Source organism: Clarias gariepinus, chromosome 16 (assembly GCF_024256425.1).
Source record: "Clarias gariepinus isolate MV-2021 ecotype Netherlands chromosome 16, CGAR_prim_01v2, whole genome shotgun sequence".
NCBI classification, from domain to species: domain Eukaryota; kingdom Metazoa; phylum Chordata; class Actinopteri; order Siluriformes; family Clariidae; genus Clarias; species Clarias gariepinus.
In genome coordinates this window covers 10,156,136-10,178,278 of record NC_071115.1, presented here as the reverse complement: position 1 = coordinate 10,178,278, position 22,143 = coordinate 10,156,136, and the positions used below count along the sequence as shown (strand labels likewise).

General features: G+C 34.8%; 1 protein-coding gene and 1 non-coding gene across 2 annotated transcripts; one reads left to right on the top strand and one right to left on the bottom strand.

Annotated features, from left to right (window-relative positions):
- Positions 1-589: 589 nt before the first annotated feature.
- On the bottom strand, positions 590-18,495 carry lasp1 (LIM and SH3 protein 1). The gene is made up of 7 exons (XM_053514958.1): positions 18,248-18,495; positions 11,724-11,818; positions 7,639-7,723; positions 5,157-5,264; positions 3,630-3,711; positions 3,375-3,463; positions 590-2,531 (listed from the first exon to the last, which is right to left on the bottom strand). Exons 1-7 carry the CDS (start codon positions 18,314-18,316, stop codon positions 2,358-2,360), a joined length of 702 nt encoding a protein of 233 aa, XP_053370933.1. The 5' UTR covers positions 18,317-18,495; the 3' UTR covers positions 590-2,357.
- Positions 18,496-19,007: 512 nt separating this feature from the next.
- trnac-gca (transfer RNA cysteine (anticodon GCA)) lies at positions 19,008-19,079 on the top strand. Its single transcript has one exon. It is a non-coding gene; the product is annotated as a tRNA-Cys (tRNA).
- Positions 19,080-22,143: the final 3,064 nt, after the last annotated feature.

Below are 22,143 nucleotides of genomic sequence, written 5' to 3'. Positions count from 1 at the left end.
TGTGGATACCTGACACATAGACATGTGTCAGTGTTAAAATTGTTTTTTTGAAGCGCACAATTTTATAGAATGTGTTTGTTATGCCGATTTCTCATCACTAGAACTAAGGGCCAAACCCAAACATGTTTGAGTAGAACAGGTCTCCTTTACACAAAATAAAATCCATGAAGACATGGTTTGCCAGAGTTGGAATAGAAGCACTCTGATGTCTGCAGACCCCTGATCTCAACTGCATCGAAGAACACTTTTAGAATTAATTGTAATTACAATCAAGCAACTGGCCTTCTGACTTAATATTACTGCCCAACCGCTTGTGTGCTTGTGGCTAAAAGAACATAAACCTTCACATCAAAGTTCCAAATCTAGCGAACCGACTTCCTTAGAACAGTGGATACAGGTATAGAAACAGTTTTGACGTGGGATGTTCAATATATACTACAGGTGTAGAAAATACCCAGCGTCTAGGTGATAAAAATGCATAACGAAAGAACATAAACTGAGTGACAAGATTGAGTATAGTACACAAGTACTATAAAACAGAACAAAACTGGAGACTGGGACAAAGAAAAGCAAGCAACATTGAGAACAATTTTCATTCAGGTAAAGGCTATCTCTTCTATATTAGTTAATTCAGGAAGACTAGATTTAAGAAGCAACAGAACACATACAGAAAAGTTAACACTTTAAATAGTTCTTATTTAGGAGAATGAAACAAGCTGCTTTATCTTTACAAGCAATGATCACATTCAACATCTGACCTTGTGAAAAAAAATGTTTGTGTAAGATAAAAAAAAAAAGAACATGTAAGACTACTTACTTTTTTCCCCCCTTCAAGAACACATATGTTGGGTCTCTTATGTGACATTCAATATAGTTTACAGTATACACTGTAAGCAGCAAAATAAGGATCGTTCTTATTTCTACACAGGGTGCAGTTTGATATGTTAGAGGTTCCGAAGCTTAAAATATTGTCTCTAGTGACAAACTGGCCTGTCTTGATATACAAATAAATCTGTTTTATTCCACTGATATTGATTAACTGACATTACAAATCCGGCTCATACAATACGAACAAGGTAATGAGAATAAGCAAAGAATGAGAGAAAAAACAAACGAACAAAATAATATGAATAACTTCATAAAGAATAGTGCAGAGAAACATGCTGAGATACATCATACAATGCACATGGAATGTTCCTGAACAAAACTAAAAGATAGTTAAAAGATATATAGGGATAGTTCTTAGGCACAGATTTAGCTTAGTCTACGGTTTAGCATTTTTCACAAAGAAGTTAACAGTGATATTTAGTCCAGGACTAGGCTTAATCGGTGTCAAGACAAAAAATAAAAAACCCACTGAAATATTCCACAGAATTGTGCTTCCTCCTTCCCTCTTACTGTTTCTCCAGTTCTGTTTTCAGGCAGGTAAGTGGTGAGTGCTATGGGTCTACTTTTTGCTTTTATGAAGAGTAGAGAACACCGCTTTACCTTTACACAGTAAGTGTGTGCAGCAAAAAAAAAAAAAGAAAAGAAAAAAAAAGATGAGAACATACGGTTTTATATGAAAGCACAGAGATGAAGTGTTACATATGATTGAGATGATGAAAACACTGCCTTGTGAGCAGGGTCATTGGTCACATTACACCCATACACAATCCGATGCCACAGTAAGAGGATCTTTTTTTTTTTTATAAACACATGTATTCCAGTTTCACTACAATACCCATGAGGTCTGATGGGATAAGACTCAGTGGAACAAATGGAATGATTAGAAGTCTCATGTTCAAGCATCATTACTACTGCACAACCATTGAGATGCCACATGGGCTAGAATGATAGCTACAACTAGTGACAGGCTGCAAAAAGGGCAGAAAAGAAATAAAGGTTCTCATTGTCATGGCAAATGTGGAATGATTGACCTGGCTAGGGCTGTCCATTCACGAAGTGCTATAAAGCAGCCTTGAAAGAAAATTCAGAGGTCTGTTGGGTGTGAATGTGTGTCGTTAAGACGCTAAGTGCCACTTGTGACAGCACCTCTCCCAAGACTGAAAAACAAGACAAGTTAGACAGACAGACAGCAGGAAAGAGGGAGCAGAGAGAAACAGAGCAGGTAGAACAAGACTTGGGTATACACAATTTGTATGTATGTCTACACTATATAATTGTGTGAGTGCATTTTGTATGCATGTGTTTTGCATGAGTTATCGGCGTAGGCGCATTAATAAGAAAGCACAAACAAGGAAAAGAAAACAGCTTTTAAAATATGAAATGGCCCTGGGCCTCCCTTTATCCATTTCTTTCTAACTCTTTCTTTCCCTTTCTTGCCATCTCCTTCTATCCCTTTCTTGTTTACTTTCTCACATGGCCTCCACATAATTAGCAGGTAGCATGCCCTGTTGGCCAGTACGTTCCACTCTTCCATACATCCATCCTTCATCGATCGGCTGCACGTCCACAATCACATCTCCATCAAGGAATGAGACTTCATCTTCATCAGCTGCGGTGTAGTCATAGACTGCCCGGTAACGTTTCTGAAAACAGATTTTCAAATGCACAGATTAATGGGCAAAATAATAAGAGAAGCAGAGAAACAGGAACAATCCAATAATGGTGTATTACATTCATGGAATAACAATGATGCTTGGGCTGCAAACAGCTTCAATAGTGGGAAATCATTAGTGTTACTGATGTCTGGCAAAACATACACTTGCATAAACAACGACGTGGTTAGAGCATGTGTAAATTTATAGCGAATAAAACAGGAAAAAAGTGACTTTGAGCACAGCTTCCTTGCTGGCGCCAGACAGAATGGTATGAGATTTTTTAGAAAATCTCCAGGGGCTGTCAAAAGTCTCTAGAGTTTACACAGAATGGGGTGAAAACAAAAACATGCAATGAGCATCAGTTCTGTGGCTGGAAATGTCTTGTTGATAGTTGAGGTCAGAGGAAAATTGCCAGACAGGAAGTCAAATAAGCATTCTTTACAACAGCGGTAACTGAGTGGAACCACGTCAGGTTTCAGTCTCCACAATGAGGAACAGGCTACAGTACAGGCTCACTGAAGATAGTCACCAACTGGTGTGAGTTCTCTGATGTTTGATTTAAACTTCATTGGCGGAAGCTCTTGACCTGTATGTGAATGATTTTACACACAGCAATGTGCATGATTTTTTCCTGTCACATAATTGGCTGACTGGAAAATAACGTGGTTGGTGAATTTACTACTGCAACTAACAATTTACTTTTGGGTATCTACTCAAAGACCATTAAAACCCTCAAAAGTAACATAATGATGAAGCAAAGCAAAGACAGATGATTTGAAAAGTCTGATCATTTATTTGTGCATGTATGCGTGTGTACGTGTAATGCATTACCCCAGAACTAGGCGGAGGAGCTGCAGCAGCTTGGCGCACTGGTTCTGGCTCATAGTGGTAGTTCTGCGATGCAGATGGAGGTTGATATGCTGGGAAAAAAGCAAAGAAAGAGAGAGAGAGAGAGAGGGAGAGAGAGAGAGAATAAAAGGATGTAGGGTCTTAGTAATTAACATCAGTTCAAACACAAATTAAAAAAAGCACAAACATTTCAATTAGTGGTTGTTGTGCTTGGTAAGGTCGCAGGGGTGTGTATACCTGGAGTTGTGTTTTGTTGCGGTGGTGGAAGGTGAACTTCTCCTCCCATTTTACTCTTTTCAAAATCCTCATGATATTTAATCTACAATACACATAAATGTATATGAACATGTGCCCATATTAAGAGATGTACCATATTTAACTGCAATATACCCCCCGCCCCCCCAAAAAAATAAAAAAAATAAAATAAAAAATAAGACAAAGGCACTGTTAAAAGGTCTTTACATGTCTTCATAATCCTGGAAAAAAGCAAGGCTATATTTAATTCTATTTAAGGGATGAAGTATAGTTAATGATTCATTAATTACCAGATCCCTCAGAACCTAGAGATGAATGGAATCTTTCAAAGTAGTGTTGCACTAATATTCACCTATTTTAATTATCAGTTCACAGCAAGAACCTTTTATTAGCCTTCATCACTATTTCAGGCTTGTATTGCATGTACAGCTGGAGCTGCTCATAATGTTAATATACTGAACAAATGTTAAAGAGCCTTCATATACATGCATACTCTTCCTAGAAAAAAGAATTCTTCATAATATGCAGTTTTTGCACTAATATTGGATAAAGTATCTGTTCTAGAGAATATGAGCTATTTGCTGATCCTAAATCCTAAAAGTGTCTCATAACCCTGTTTAAGCCGATCCTTTTTTATGTTTGTTTGTTTACCCAAATGACATTTTTAACTGGCAGTTTTAACCTGGAAAGGTTTTAAATACAAAATGCCTGATTATGATTGAGAGAGTACGGAGATCTTACAGGGGCAACTGTGTATTTATGCTCGATCAGTATATTTCTAAAACTCACTTTGGCTATGACACAATTTATATGAACACCTCAAACCATTATTACTTGATAAAATCAATGTTTTTTTTTTTTTTTTTACTGTATTCATTTGTCCAGTGTGTGTGTGTATCCATATTACAAGGTTCTCCAATCAAGAGATCAGAAGGCTGTGACTTCTCTGGCTGATTAAAAAAGCTGTTATGATGACAACGCTATTTTCAAATATGCCATTATCATATAACTGTCCTTTTTTTAAAAATAAAATTAAGTAAAATAATATCAACTGTAGCTCTTTAATCAGTATTTAACCAAGATACTCATTATTGTGTATTATTGTGTAATACATTATTGTGTATTGGAGTCAGCTCCATATACTGTACTCTTCCTCACTATTGCTGGTTCCATCATCATGGATCTACTTATCCATTAGTTTTATAAATTAATTTTACATTTACTCTATGTACAGATTCTTGATTGTTTTCCTTTCATAGAATACAGCTCATAAAACTTGGGTTTAAAAGTGTGCTTTTATACTCTCTAGTGGTTTCCAGCAAGGAAGAAAGACAATGAGAACAAAGCAGCAACTATTGAAATGCCTCAAAATGTTGACTCTTTCTGTAAGACAATATTTAAGCTAAACTTCTGACAAATCAAGGTTAATTGCTTAAGTCGATTGCTTTGCATATTTAGTCAAACTTAAATCTTACACTGGAGGGGGCTACAGGGTAGCCTTAAACCTACGTTGCTGATCTGGTCTTGTGTTTTCTTAATTCTTTGCAATTCTGGTGTGTCAGCTACAACACTGAAACCTTTTCCTTTGCTCTTCTCAAACTCCTCCTTGTAGAGCACCTGCAATAGACACACAAAAAGCATTAAAATAAGAAACACACCATCACACTATGTTTCATTTAAAAAAATGAAAAAGAATGATTTTTGATGAAATATTTTTCTTGAAATGCCTTAAAACCTAGAAAATCCTTTTTTTTTAATTAAGGAAAGATTCTAAAATACAATCACATGGAGAGCTTATTCAATTAGAATAAAATTCTTAAGAAGTAACATGGATAAGTCCTGAAATTTAATGGAAAATTGTAGCTTTAATGATGCATCACATTAAAAAAGGCAAAATGTTAAAGAGAAAAAAAGTAGACACCGAAAATACAAGCAAGCGACAAATTACAGCAACTTGTTTCAGTAAGGTGTTGGGACACCACAACAGCTTATTTGTCCCTCTGCCATGAATATGTCAACAGAATTGTCCTACAATGTTATGTTAAATGATGATGTTATTTTAAGTTCATTGTTCAAATAAAAAAGAAATAATGTTAAACATTTTAAGAGGTGAGGTAGCTAACCTTGTTTCAGTCAAGAAAGGATGTTTAACTTTATTTTTGTATATAATTTTACAGACAAACATTTTGTTATGGGTCTCACATCTAAGAACATTGCAGATTAGAGATTAAGAATCTCTGAACCTACTTCAGTAACAAGCACTGTGCTGCTTGCTACTAAAAGAAATACACAATTAAAAGGGACTGATAATGATCTCATATTTAGACAGTCTCATGAGTCTCTAGTGTGTGTGTGTGTGTGTGTAAAAAAAAAAAAAACCCACCCCTTAATTTTTTCCTTCAACACTGTACATCTTTTCTTTACAAACCCACTGCTCATGTAATTCTGAATTTTTACCCATTCCTGAAGAATAATAAGTTTAAAGTTATAGGTTTAAACTTGTTAAGTTTCTTGTTAATATATGATAAAATATGTACCAGAGAATTGGTTTTAGTAACAGATCCATTGTGTATGGATAATAAGAGTGTTATTTCATAATGATATCCTCAGTTTTAGGCTATTTAGTCATTTAAAAATTGATGATATAAAGTTACATCTTCTATCCACCTGTTTTTCAAGAGCTAAAGGGTAAGGGCTGACCACCAATAGCTAGCCTAGCCTTCTTTAGCTTTTAGGTGCGTTTAATCTATTACAACCCTGGTTGTTTTTTTTCTTTGGAAATGTGGGTTTGAAAACCTCAAAATAGATGTGAAATGTCTTGTAACGTCCCAATTCTCATGTGTATTTTCCCCCAGCCGATCCCTGCATTCTGGCTAGTTAAATTTACTTCTGCAAAACGCCATTTATACACAGCTAATTTATAGGTTCAGACACTGAAACATTGTTTTTAGAAAATGGGTGAAGGTGAAAAAAAGGGGTTAAGTGGAGAGGGGAATCATGGGAATATGAGGATTTCTGAACATAAAATCAAATATTTTCTCCTATTCATAACCCATTCTCAAATGCCCAAAGTATAAATTAAATAATTTGTTTCATAGGTCATAAAATTAATAAACTGTTTTAAAACGTTTTAAAAGAGGTTAAAAAGAATGATGAGGTTTGAAAACATCTTTTTTTTCAATAGCTTGTTTCTGGCTGAAATCCAAATGTACAGTACTGTGCAAAAGTCTTAGGGACCATATTATATGCTGTACCAATTTTGTTATATATGTTTATTATGTCTGAATAATTATGTACAAAATCATTCAGTATTTCTATATAAAACTTAAAAACTGATAAATAAATAACATTACAGGAGAATATATGCATGGCTGTAAAGAAAAAAAATATAGTACAAGACAGAGTTTGATGGAAACAAAAAACCTAATGTACGCTCCTGGGATTTACATAGAAATAAAAAGGAGCGAGTGTGACAAAGTTACCAGAAGAACTCATATTCTCCAGCGAGCTCAGTAAAACCTAACAAGTATTTTACTTATAGCCCTGTGCTAAAGTCTTGGGCACATATAAATATATGGCATAAGCAAAAGATGCTTTTGAAAACATTTCTGCATAGAAGAGACTTCTATAAAGAGAAATAAAGAGTAATAAAATAGTAATAAAATAAACAGTCAATATTTGGAGTAAACATTCAATGCTTAAAATCAGAGTTTTAGACACAGATATGTGCAGTTTTATAAGAAAACAGCTGTTACTGTAATGTTATTTAATTATACATTTTTAAGTTATATATGGAAATACTGAATGATTTTGTACATAATTATGCAGACATGATAAACATATATAAAAAAATTGGTACTGCATATACTGTAATATGGTGCCTAAGTCTTTTGCACAGTACTGTATGTGACAGAATCTGTTTGAAATCGATGAAATTATGGACAGAAAGAATGGATGTGTTTGAGGATGGGTGGATTAGTGTGTGTGTTACCTGGCTCTGCATCTTGCTCTGCTGTTTCAGGCGTAGGTTTTCTGGAGTATCAGCAACACTCGTAAATGACGTTTTTGGGTAGTGTCTGTAACATACATCTCAGAATTAGTCGTCACTAAAAACCTGTCAAACATTAAACATTCCAGGGAACTTGAAATCAACCTTCATATTTTCAAACTACCAGTACTAAACTGCGCTTGTACTTATAGTCATGTGTGAAAGTTATTTCCCCCTCTTTTAATTCTGTGTGACATCATAAAACATAACATAATAATAAAACAAAACATATCAGCGAGAATGAAAGGAAATGTGTACAGGACAGTGGTGAGACCAGCAATGCTCTAAGACTTAGAGACAGTGGCGCTGAAGAAAAGACAGGAGGCAGAGTTGGAGGTAGCAGAGCTTAAGATGTTGAGGTTCTCTTTGGGAGTGACAAGGATGGATAGGATCAAGAATGAGTTTATCAGAGGGACAACCCACGTTAGATGTTTTGGAGATAAAGTCAGAGAGGCCAGATTGAGGTGGTTTGGACATGTTCAGAGGAGAGATTGTGAATATATTGGTAGAAGGATGCTGAGGTTGGAACTGCCAGGCAGGAGGTCTAGAGGAAGACCAAAGAGGAGATTTATGGATGCAGTGAGAGAGGACATGAAGTTAGTTGGTGTGAGAGAAGAGGATGCAGAGGATAGGGTTAGATGGAGGCAAATGATTCGTTGTGGCGACCCCTGAAAGGGAACAGCCGAAAGACAAAGAAGAAGAAGAATAAAACAAAACATAATAATGAGTCCTAGTATTAAGCAAATGCAACCCTGAATTTCACTAATTATAATAAATAAAATTATAATAATTTTTTTAACCGTGATTATGCATGTTTTCAAACCTGAACACGACGAGATCCAAGATTCGAAAGAGAAGCTTCAAGAAATAATGAAAATTAGAGAGGAAAGGTGAAGTCCACTGACTGCATTATCCAACGAAATAGAGTTGCCTATGTACAATGTCTGTAACTTGTACGGTGTTGAGACCAAGTAACATACGAACTATAAAAGGCTGCTAAAGGACTGTATTCAAAGCAATAGAGACGTGCGATTGCGCTTGTAAACATGTAACCGTGTTCAGGTTGGAACCGAAATTAATTTTTAACTAATAAATTAACCACCCCTCAACACAATCCAAGACAGAAAGACATAAGCAATGGTCTTAGAGTAGCAACTGTTGTTGTATATCAATCAGGAAAAGGTTATAAATCTATTTCCAGACAATTAGGAGTTAATGTTCTACAGTGAGAAAGATCATTTAGAGGTAAAATTTATTCAAGCCAGTTGCTAATCTTCCCAGAAATGGAGGTCCTTGCACATTCACCCCCATGCAATGCTTAGAGAAATACAAAAAAATTATAAAATCAAGACCTACATCTCAGACCCTACAGGCATCACTGAGCATGTTAACTAGTAAAGCCCATAACAGCACAATAAGAAAAAGATTTTAAGTATGTTTTGTTTTTTTCTAAGGGGTGCCAGGAGAAAGCTTCTTCTGTCTACAAAGACTATAGAAGCATGCAAGGTTTGCAAAACTGCTTCTGAGCAAAGCTCAAGGCTTCTGGAACAATGCCATATGGAGTTTGAATAATCATTATGTCAATAAGGCGACCAAAAGGCATACATACCAAAGGCAAATTTGAGGCCATCTTTCTGACAGCTAAAGCTTGGTCAAAATTGAGTCATGCAACAGGACAATGATTTGAAACGTAGCAGTAAATCCACATCAGAACGGCTGAACAATAAAATCATCAAGGTTTTTTGGAATGGTCTAGTCAAAGTCCGACCTCAACCCAATTGAAATGCTGTGGTGGGACCTTAAGAGAGCTGTGCAAATATGAACCCCAAAAACCTTAATGAACTAAAGCAATATTGTAAAGAAGAATGGCCCAAAATTCCTCCACAATGATGTGAGAGACTGATAAAATAAAACAGAAAACAATTACTTCAATTTTATTTATTGCTGCCAAAGGTGGATCTACAAGTTATTGAATCATGCAGGGTATTTGACTTAATGCATCACATCTGCGTGGTGCAAAAACCAATGTAACTAGTGTGTCTACAACGGTGTCAAGTTTTATGCTATTTTAGATAATTATTAAGACAACACTATTCGGCTTTTCCTATTACAATTAATATTCTTTCCAAATCTAAAAAAAAACTACTTTAAACCTACTGAGAAGCATGGTTTGAGAGTCAGATTTTAATTCAAGGGCCATAATTATTTAATTTATAAATTATGTACAGTGGGAAACTTTAATTTGTGATGTGCATCATGGCAACAATCACACTGACAGCGGTAGGTGTCAAAGAGAGACAAAGCTCATCTGTGCATTTCACACTGCTGTCGTACAATTGCATCTCGAGCCAAAACTGCCCTGTTCGACTTGAAAACATGACGAACGGGGCAGTTTTGGCTTTGACATGGTGCCTGTTTAAATGCTCCAGATTTACTCAAGATACACAAACAAGTTTGTGAACAAAGATATGATCTTAAAACAAAAACATCTCCAAATGTCTTTAATTTCTGTTTCCTTTTGCTGAACATACTAACATACTGGTGACCAGGCGCTGTATTCACAAAGCTTCTTAGAATTCTCTCAGAGAGCTCCTATTTTAGCTTAAAAAGTCCTAGACTAAAAACGATTTAGAAAACTTCTCAGAGCAACTCTTTATCTAAGTGAGGAGGTGTGGTTGACCCCATTGCTAGGAATAATGCAGCAATTTAAGGACTGTGATTGGTTGCTAAATAACCTCTGTAAAAGACTTGAAATGCGCTCTTTGTGAAAAGAAAATATATGATAAAAGAATAGACAGTGAAGCCATAATGTTTGTATATAAAGAAATTCCATAATCATGACTACAGGTTACTTTATGCCAAGTTTCTGTGATAGGGTAAACATCTTAAAGATAATTAAAATAGCCAAATGTTAGAAATGTGTCTATTTTTTAAGCAACCAATTTCCACAAAGTAGTTACTTCATTTACTGAAAGTTTTTACATTTATTTGCCATACTGATTTTATTACTTGTAAACCATTTTAAATCAATGGGAGCAAAATGGCTCACCTTTTACCAATTTACATGATTTCAGGTCTATTTAAATTGCACTTTTGGATGGTATGTAGCCAACAATTCAAGAGAGATAAAAATAAGTAAAAAAGCAGTGTTTACATTTAGTGTTTGGAGAATATTTCTTTTTTCAGCCATTTTGTCCTCTGCTACAGAAATTCTTAAGCCTCTTAAAAGTCCTTCTCTCTACTTTTAACAATTTTTACCTTAGGACTTGATTTTAGTTCTAAGATGTTTAGTGAATAATTTTTATCTTTACCAAGATTCTGTCCTAAATTTAAGGTGAAATTGTAAGAAAATGTCATAATTCTAAGAATTTTCTTGGAGCAACTTTTAAGCTTAAGAAGCTTTGCAAATACGGGCCCAGAACACTATGTCTCAGGTGCAAACACCAATTTTACTTTAACATTACTCAAAAAAAACAAGCCTGATCCAAACATGATAAAAATAACATTTTTAAAAATAAACATTTTTCGTGAAGTGTGCAGAGATCACGTTTATTAAGTAGATTTTAATTGTAAACTTTACAGTTTACCTTTTAAATTAAAAGGATAATATCCTTTTATATATATATATATATATATATATATATATAAATAAATATAAATATATATATATATATATTGCTGAGAAACTTCTCTTTTTTTGCACGATGAGATTGTCTGCGGGTATTTGGGGAACAGAGGAACTTTTTCAACATGATTAAGGGGTAATTAAAAGGATACAGAATTTTTTTTTTTTTTTATATATATATATTTTAAGTGCTACAGCTCTGTTTATTATACATGTGTCTGATTTGCCTGTCAGATATCTGGTGTAAAGAGAACTGGGGAAATTTCTCAGACAGGAAAGCTGTGGGTGTTTTTAAAACGACTGTCTTTGTATGTGCTTACACCATGTATCCATATTGACACTATAAACAAGACATCAGTTACTGTCTCACACAAAAAGAAGCAGATCATTTTCAGATACTTACGCATTGCAGTACGGTTTCTTATCGAAGCCTTTATAGTTCTTCATGTTTAGAGTCATCTTGCATACCTCGCAGCTGAAACATCCTTTATGCCAGTACTAAGAGAGACAGAATGAGCAATTAGTTCATAGTTAACAACTTATGCAGCCACTGTATACTATGTAATGCAAGAAGACAGTGGATTTTTATCAAGTTTCATAGCTGTATGGGTCAGCAGTTCTCTAATTTCTCTGATGTTCAGCACTTATGAGGAGAGAGCAACCTTACACTCCATAGCTCAGGACTGAATACAGATTTAAATAATTGATTATTATAAATAATGGATTTTTTCCCCAACTGAAAGTGAAAATGATGATTCTTTTTTTTAGTCCATAATAAAAAGTTTAAAGAAATAAAATTGCCCAATTGCAAACAAATCAAATGTCTTTAAATGCTTATTTGAAATTTAGCACAAACAGCGTTTAAGTATATGTTGGTCATCTCTAAGTGTATTAAAAACTAAAAATACTCACTGCCGAGACAAGGACACTGAAATTATTTATCAAGAGGAATAAGCAAGGAGAGACCAAAGGATGCTATTTTCATTTATTTTTTAAAAACCTTTTACATGTCTGAGAAAATGAGAAAAAAAATTCCAGCTTGACACAGTAAAGAAATGTTAGAAATAACATCCCTGAAACCTATTTTGTGCTAAGCAGCGAATTATATTACTTCTTGGGTGAGATTTACTGAACAGAATAATCCAATATTACGGACATGTCTAACATACTGGTCTGCAAACGCTTTAAAAAGAGACAGGGTGCCTAAGTGCATGCAGGTAAAAAAAAAAAGTATGTTGGACTCTGAGCTTTGGGTTTTTGAGTGACTTGTTGACCTTGGGAGGGTTTAATGATAACAGAGGACAACAAACAGTACCTTTCAACTTACATTCCATCTCACTGCCCAGTTATTCATAGGTCTCTTTTTTCTAGCTATATATACACTAAACAAATGGTGTAATTAAACATATTGCAAAAACATTACAATTTTGAACTGACTGGTCTGTTGTCCTCCTGAGAACTGAACTTTGAGAATGTGTACACTGAATCTTCTCCTTACTGTTTCTCTCTTTTTGGCACATAATAACTATGAAAGTAATCAATATCTTGACACAATCAAGTTTGCCCAGAGAATTATACCGAACAGTCTTTATAAGAGGATCAATCAAAGATATTGATAATTGGCATGGTGTGATTTATATTGACCTTGTTAAGCAGGCATGATTTTTTTATATAGTTTGTTTAACTGGATTCATGATGCATGATAAACACAATATGGACACCTGACCATCACCCTGCCCCCCATGGCTAATGAACAACTTTAACATGAACTGAAATGCTCATAAACATGCTAATCCTCTGTAATAATTCCTGCAGGTGTCTGCAAAATCTTTAGTTTAAAAATTAATAGCTAGGAGATCTTTTTATTTTTATGCAATGATTTCATTATAGCAATTTGAAATCATTCCAAAGAATCATTAAATAATGGTGTTTTGTTGCAAGTGTACATGTTTGGTTAAACACCATATAATTTAAGCATCAGAGCACTGGAGATTCTCCTCCCCCCTTCTGTTCTGAACCCTTAATTATTGTTCACATAGATTATTAGTTTCTTAGGGATATAGGGAACCACATGTTGCAGCTTTTAGTATTTATTAAGAAGATTGCATATGTCTCTTCTATACAATTATCAATCTACTTTACTTATTTTGTAATGAGATTCTCTTAATAGTTTATTAGGACCTCACTTCTGGTCTCTCACCACTGCTGGATTGCTGAGGTGTGAACTTCCCTCCTTTTGCGCGATAAGATTGTATCTTATGCAAGTGGCTCAGCACCAGCTATGCATCTATGTTACATGCAATTATGTTAACCAGTGTTAAACTACAGGTCAATGAATCGAGTAGATTGAGCTTGCGAATTAAAGACCTTTTTTTATAAATTGCAGTTAAAGGTCACTTGCAAAAGGTCACTATCTGTCCTGCACAGTTTCTTTATTTTGGTGATGTTATTGACATCAAATGACCAGACAACAGATTAAAGGCAGCCTCTTTAATTTTTTTAAATAATTTATGCAGAAAATTTGTGTGTTGTTTCACCTCTATAATAGGTTGAGCAAAGTGAGACTGAGATCAGTTATAACATTTTGGTCATTTCATTGAATCTGTTTTTATAATAACTTTCAAAACACAAAAACTTCACACCTTCTAAACAGTAATTTACACAAATAGACAAAAATCTGCCTGAAGAAGTGTTGTGACCTTGACATTGATAAAATCATTTAGATGACAGCACGCTGTGGGGCTTCTGTTATTACGACTATTTTCTCAGGAATCTAAATATGACAAACTGGTTTTCCTGCGCGCAGAGAAAACTGGTCATACTGTATTTGGTTTTTAACAATTATTGTCATAACGAACTGTCTAATTTGTATTTAGACTGATGTTAAAGGAGAATAATCAAACATTGCTGTTTAAAATGTTAAGCTGTTAAACACACAAAATGCCTTAACCTTATGAACTGATACTGTTAAGTGCATGTGCACACTGCTCGCCAACAAAGATGTCGTCGTCCTTCTCCTTACTTTTTTTACTTACAGCTTTTGGGATACTATTTTTAGCTTCATAATAGTACAGTTTAGGATCGTAGAGTATGGGGTTATAATTCAGACTGCTCTAGTAAGGCTGTAGCGCATGTTCTTGGCGAGCCGGCAGACAACAGCATCTTACCCCCGGAGCCCCAACCGGTCAGAACTACATGCTTTGTATGCACTTTGGAAGTTCCCCGTAAAGCAAATTTTATATTAAACAAACTGTCCTTAAGGTATCAATAATCATTAACTGGTCAAACCTTAAATAAAGGATATTGTGACATTCCTAGCAGCTACCTGTCTTATGCTGCCTTTTCACAGCTTCAGATTAACAACAGATTTTAAACAGAAATTATTTGTTTACAAAAAAAATTGAAATCCACACTGGGTTCACAGAGTTTTGAGATCCAACTGTAACCAACGATGTGCTTAAAAAAATTCAACAAGAGGCAACCATGTTACCAAAAGTAATAAAGCCTATTTTAGTCAAAAATACATGCAGGGATAAAGTTAAACTGTATTCTACTGATCATGAGTATCTTCATAGTCATACTCGTATTTTAGTAAGATAAATGCTATTAATCAGACTGAAAAAAAAAACATGTTCTTTAGAGCACTTTGAGCTAATGCAGTTGGCTTTAGCAAACTGTAATTAGTTAGTTTGCATTATAACAGTACATGATAACTTATGTCATACAAGACAAGCTAGACAGGTGACGCATAGAATTTATAGATGTATACGATTTGTCAAAAATATGCACAGGGAGTACTCTATTAGAAATTATACATAGTCTAAAATATTTAATTAGTATTTTATGTTGGCTTCAGATGGTAGTACATTTTGTTAGGTAGATATTATGTGCATTCGTGTCTAATGAGTGACTTTTAAAAACAAAATGCTATGGCGCTACCATGGGGTGGAGTAAATTTTAGAGAGCGGAGAAATTTTCTTAATGATTCTCTATAGGTCTTGCTTAACATGTTTACGATGTCTTGACTAACAGACTTGCATATAGCCCATTTCAGAAGTCCATAAGTATTCAAGATAAAACACATGACTGGTGAATCGGAATAAAACCTGCAGTGAAGAGAAGCAGTGCTCTGTGGCACACCACCCAAGTCCTCACTGTCATAGGTTTAATGTTTTAATGTACAAAAATCTGCAATCTTAACCACAATAAAATGTGAAAAATGCAGTGCTGGGCATGAACACTGGGTGTCTGACCAATGACCTTCATGTCATTTGCATTATTTTCATTTGTTTTGTCAACATGATCAAATGACTCCTTATATGCTCCCAAGCAGCGTGTATACCATAAACTGCAAAAAAACTAATACGGAAAAATAAGTTGACATATTCAAGCGTTTTCAAAAATAATAACTGACAAAAAATAAAAATCTAAGTTTTCAGTTTTACCTGTGTTGGTGTCAAATAGATGAAAACTTTTGAGTTTGTGCATTGTTTCCCACCAGTGTAACACTTGTTCATGATTAAACATTTGCAGATTTTTGCTACAAATTCACAAATGGTGATGGGTTGTGGGTAGTTATACAACAAGATCATGGCTGAAGTGACTCAGTGTTTAGTAGGTAAAGGAAGCCAGGACAACAGCCACACTGGGATCTGTAGCAAATGTCTTAAAAACGGGAAGTGGGCAATACTTCTTCCATAAAACCACTTAATGATATACAGGAGGCTTTGTAGAGGCTTTAAGTGGTGCACTTTATGCCCTAGATCTTATGATTTATGATTACTCTGGACAAAGCCATTCGGTCAGAAAGCAATTGATGTTTAACGTCCACTACACACATCACCTAGGGCCTCAAGATTATGAATGAGAATTAAATAAATAAAGCAATGAATGAACGAATAAAACTCCAGTACAAAAGCTCATTCATTTTTACCAGATTAATTGAAAAGGCCTCCTACTACACTAATTCACAAATTACTAATCTCTTTCTTTTATTTATTTCTTTAGAAGTAATCACCTAGACAACAAGTGAACACAAAATGCTGCAGAACAAAGTTTCATAAAATATTATATTCTTTTGTGTGGTGATACACGTATTTTCGTAAACTGGTAAAAAACAACAACAACCAAGAAAAAAAAAAACATTTACATTCGAGATGAACTAGGTGATCGTCCAGTGACCAGAGTTGGCTGTTTTTCAGTTCAAGTGGCCGTGACCGGTAATCAGCCGATCAAACTCAGGCATAAACGATCCTGTGCCGAGCACAGAAGTTTCCAAAGAGTGCAGCAGAAACGTATTTTTATGGCGATACACTATCAAGAATTGGGTGCCTTAAAAGCCTCTGATCAGCCTTTTTCTCCAAACTGAGAGCAAAGTAGTCTTAAACCCACTCATTACACATGCTTATAACACTGTGATTGCTAATCACTTGAAAATCATGTGCATCAGAAGCCATGCGTGCCCGCGTTTCGCAACCATTCAACCCGCTTACTCACAGGCAAGTTGAGTTTTGAGACTTGAGGCTTTGAGGCACTTGAGGCGGTAAAAAGTCAGTTTTTTTAGAATCATACAGGTGGTGCTCTCTTTTACAAATGGTAGGAGTAAACGAGAAACGAGACACATGCTGCTCAGTTAAATGTTAAATTCTTGTAAATAAAGTTAGTTGGATTGTTTAAATGCTGCACTTGTTTTTTTTTTAAAGTGCGAAAACTACATTTTACATTATAAGAAAAGGGCTACATGCAATTAATCATTACACATTTTTAAAGGTTTTTTAAATTTTCAAATCAGAATATTAATAAAACCGTGATACTTACAGTATCAAACTTAACATCACATTGGCACCAAGGTATCATGATAATATTGCATCGGGAGGTGACTGGTGATACCCATTCCTAGCTAGTATTTATGTTCCTATATAACATATTCCCCTATAACTATATAAATATTCTTCCTATAACTCTACTATTTTGAAAATAACTACCACACTGAAAGTCTTAATACATTTGTAAAGTATATTAACGTCTCCAAAGAAGAAAAAGCTTGGCCGTCTTGTAGGATCCTCTGTTTTTGATTAACATGTAAGTCAAGACTTGGCTACTTGTCTTCAGGATAGACAAACATTCGCAGCCAAACCAATATATTTTTCCCCCCTTGAACACATTCAAACTATTGCAATGATCTGAATCTAAGCTGTTTTTTCCCTAATGTGGGTGAAGACTTACTAAAGAGTTTGCATATACAAATATCCAAAGTTACACAAAACCAGGAGCACATGATTTATCTGAGGTAATAGTTATATTGTGAGGACTCAATGGATGCCAGAGCAAACGACACGAATGTGAAAGATAAATCAACCAGGTGTGTTGTAGTCTATCAAGACGAATACAATAATATGAAAGATTATAGGTGTTGGGGCATTAGGGTAGAGGACTTCCGGTTTATATTGAACTGAACTGCAGGGACTGTGTGACACGTCAGATTCCTCCTCTGCTTTTCAGCACAACGGAGGAGGCCGTGCACACGCACAAACACACACAGGCGCGCCCCCGCGCTAACATCCTCTGTTAAGCAAAGAATTCCTGGATGACTACTGAACTAGCATGACTTTTTAAGGAACGTAAACATGCATTTGGGTAATGGCAAATGAGACTTTTGTGAATGAAGGAAAAACGTGTGCCTGTGTCGTACCTAGCTAGCTAGCAACCGTCGCTCACAGACACTGCACGACCATAACAAGCTACATAGCCGTAGCTAGCTATTTAACTGGTTCCGCTTCCGTTACAACCTAAATGCAACAAACCCTCCCTAGAAATCAGAATTGCTGTTCATAAATATATGAAATATCAGCTAAAAATGTGGCGTTTCTTTTTGCTAGCTGGTCTTAGATGTAGTATACTTTGCTAACTACATTTTGGTTAGCTTACCTTGTCAAGGCAATTCACTTTTTCCGTGGGATACACCACTCGGTTACATCTACTACACTGCGGATTCATTTTTTTAAACAATCTCAGAGCGAAGATAAAAATAAGGTTGGAGCAGAGGCCCGAAGTTAATGCTTCGTGAGATGAAGGCAGGTATCTGAGCAAGAAATCCAGTGCAGGCGGCGGCTTCTGATGTTTTGCACCGCTGTCTGTCACCGAACGAGCAGACGCGCGCGGAAGCGCGGGCACGACACCGCTCTATCCTGCGCTCCGCGTTCCCGAGGATACAAGACGCGACGCGAGAGCGCGCTGAGATCTTAAGAAACCTTAAGAACAGAAATCGTCTTTTATATTGTACTGTACTCTACTGTAATGAATCTACATAAATCACCGTAATAAAAAGGAATAAGCACTTTTTAATGAAATTTAAAAATGGTGTCTTTTGAAGTTGTTTGCTTCAAACTCAAATAAGTTAGCAGAATTTTACACAGCGTAGGCTGTGAATTTATACCACATTCGGAATAAGATTATATACTTTTAAAACATTGAGGTAATATCTGGCTTTTTTGTATTCAAATTCAACATAAAATGTCTCAGAAGTTTAATTAAGCGATAGTGGAAACTAATCACTAACACATAACACCGAGTATGACTATGAAACTATTAAAAATACCACTAAAATGAATGAACAGTATATACTATTTATATACTGTATACTATCAAACTCACTACATAATATAAAATAAGTTGATATAAAGCTCGAGGGGGTATAGCTCAGTGGTAGAGCATTTGACTGCAGATCAAGAGGTCCCCGGTTCAAATCCGGGTGCCCCCTGTTTTCTGCAGGATTTCCCAAACAGCGATTTTCAGATTAAGGTTTTTAACATATAATTGACAGTTAGACAGATCTTAACACAATTGCAGTTATTTTCTCCACCCTCTCAATTGTTTTCTTTGTTTGATGCGGGTTAATAATTTGACCCTTTCTTACACTGTTTTTTGAGAAATGAGAAGGTACTCATACTTTTCACCAGTGAAGATAAAAAATTATACCCAGCTGTAAAAATAGTAATCAGAACAGTAACTATCAAGTCAAAGGCTTATTTGCAGGATTAAATTATTTTATATACTGTAAATCCAAAGTGAACCTCTGTTTTTTTTTGCACTGGGCAGTGTAATATACAAATGTAATATACAATATACAAATGCTTAGAAAACATATTTGCCCCATTACTGATTTCTTTCTTCCTTTTTTTGCCATATTTGTTAAAATGATGTAGATCATCAAATAATTTATTTTTTTTTATCACACAAAGACAACACAATTAAACACAAAATGGAGTTTTAAAAATTATTATTTAAATTAGTAAGGTAAAAATGTCCCACTGTCCCATGGGGGAAAAACTGTCCCACTGTCCACTTTTTTTGTGTGTGAAAAAACTTGCCACATTCAGGCCTGATTGCTGCCAGACCTGTTGAACCAAAAAATAATTGAAATAGAAACTTTCTGACAAAGTGAAGCATGCTAAAAGGTCTCAAAAAGCTACACAATCTAATAATAATAATAATAATAATAATAATAAAAACAATAATAAAAACATAAGACAAAGCAATAGACAATTGATCAATCTGCATAGGGTTACAATGCAATTTCTTTACTCAGAAACCATTTTTCGGCCAAATGTTGGTAGCTGATTGCATGGTTATATTATACAGAATACATTGCTATAAAAATATTTGCCATTTTTAGATATCTACTGTACATAATATATATATATATATATATATATATATATATATATATATATATATATATATATATATATATATATATATATATATATATATACACGCACATTATATATAAATATATAAATGTATATATATAATGTATTCCCTTTTGTGGGCAGGTATCAGTTCACTGTAGCATAAATGCAGCTGGAAACTCTCTCTGGAGCTCTGTGCAATCTCTTGAAAGGGATACAACGCAATTGCAGCAGTAAAATTGCACTCCGGAGAAAAGCTAGACTGGAGCTCAGATGCTGTATACATCCTGTAAACATCCGCAGTGGTAAGCATGTAACATGTTATTTAAATTTGTTATAAACGTATCAGATTTGCTCTTAGTTACACCTGTTAGTTATTTGAATATAATTTTATTTTAGCCCTAAAGATATAACAGTATAAAACATACACACAATATAACAGCATCCAAAAGGGAAATAGGTTTTTGTTTTATCTGGAGTCAGAAGTTTAAAAGTAATACTTGCACTATGCACTGACCAGCTAAAAAAGATAAAAAGCCAGCAGTCTTTAAAAGACCAGTGTTTCAGCAGGCTTTTCTGCTTTGGACAAGACGAGTGAGGATAAGGAAACAGCGTGCCAAGTAATTGAGATTTTCTCCATATGTATTAATTATTTATCAAATATTCCCAAATGATGACTGAACTTGTTAACTGATGTAGGCTTGCTGCTGAAGCAGGGTAAAATATTCTGGTACACTGGTGACTTCTTATCTTAATTAAAAAAATGATTGACCATAATTTATTAATGTCTTACTAATCTCAGTTTTAGACTGGACTCAGGCATAGTCAGTCATGGCATTTTTTTTTTTGTGACAGTGACCTATTAATAATTTAAACATAAAAATCATCTAATCTAAGGCATGAATCAATGAGAAACAGGTGCAGATGAAGAACAGATGATTAGGCAAGTAAATAGTATGGCAGCATGGTGAAGCTGAATATTGAGTGGTTGGAAGGGGTGAGAAAGGGAAACAAGGTTGCTGCTGTGGTTGTTACATACACAACCAATTTTAAATATTTATATTTAGGCACTTTGCAGCCTGGTACAGTAAAACATTTGATCACATTTTTAAAATTGAAGCTGCATATTTTAATATAATTTATGATGAAATTAGGGCTGGCTTAAGCCTTTCGCACAGTACTGTACTGTACATTGGTACATTGTTATTTATAGTTCAAGCCCTCCTAAGAGGTAAGCCTATAAAGCGAAGAAAAAACAATATATAAATAATTGTTACCAGTTATATTTACTTTATAAATAACTTTTTTACAGTTTTATTAGATAAAGCCTGAAAAAAACAAGAAAACCTGCAGCATCCACTAGTTCTCATGATGAGATGCACCTCATGGGCTTAAACACTAGATGGTGGCATTGTCGTGTCTATGTGCTGTTTGGAAAATGTCAGTTAGAAACTTTGATTAAACAAAAATTAATAATTAATCTCTAATAATTAATAGCGAGTGTGAAGTGTGTGTTCAGGACGCCAAGTGTTACATAGTTTACTGGGAAGAATTGTCAGGATTATATTTGTAGTCTTCGTCTGTGAATTAAACATAACGCATTTGGAGTCTAGGCATTTCAAGTAAATTTTTTAAATGTTTTTTATTTTTATATATGACAGTGTTAAGTCTTGGGAACACTAATGGCATGTTAAGTGGAGGTTGCATTTGGGTTTTCTTGGTTAAAGTAAAGTCTAAGAGATTCTGATTCTCAGCACAGTTATCATGCGCTGCAGCTCATCCTAATAGGATTACCCATTCCTGATTTAATTGTCAACCAACAGTTTCCAAAACAACATACTGTTTCCTATAAATAATTTAGTTTTTAAAAATTGTACATTGTAAAGTATTTTAAGTGCATATATCTCATTGTATGGCACTTAAGTGCATATATCTCATTGTATGGCACTAGGGCTATGATGGTGTGAAAGTTTAATTCTATATCATGAACTAGCTTTAAAAATGTCACATCACTAATCAACCTTTAAAAAATAGCTGGTGAAAATGAATACTTTGCAAATTATGGGTGGTTTAAAATGCTGAGCGGAAAAAGCAGGGCAATATAGACTGAAATTGACTAGTTTCTTGTAAATG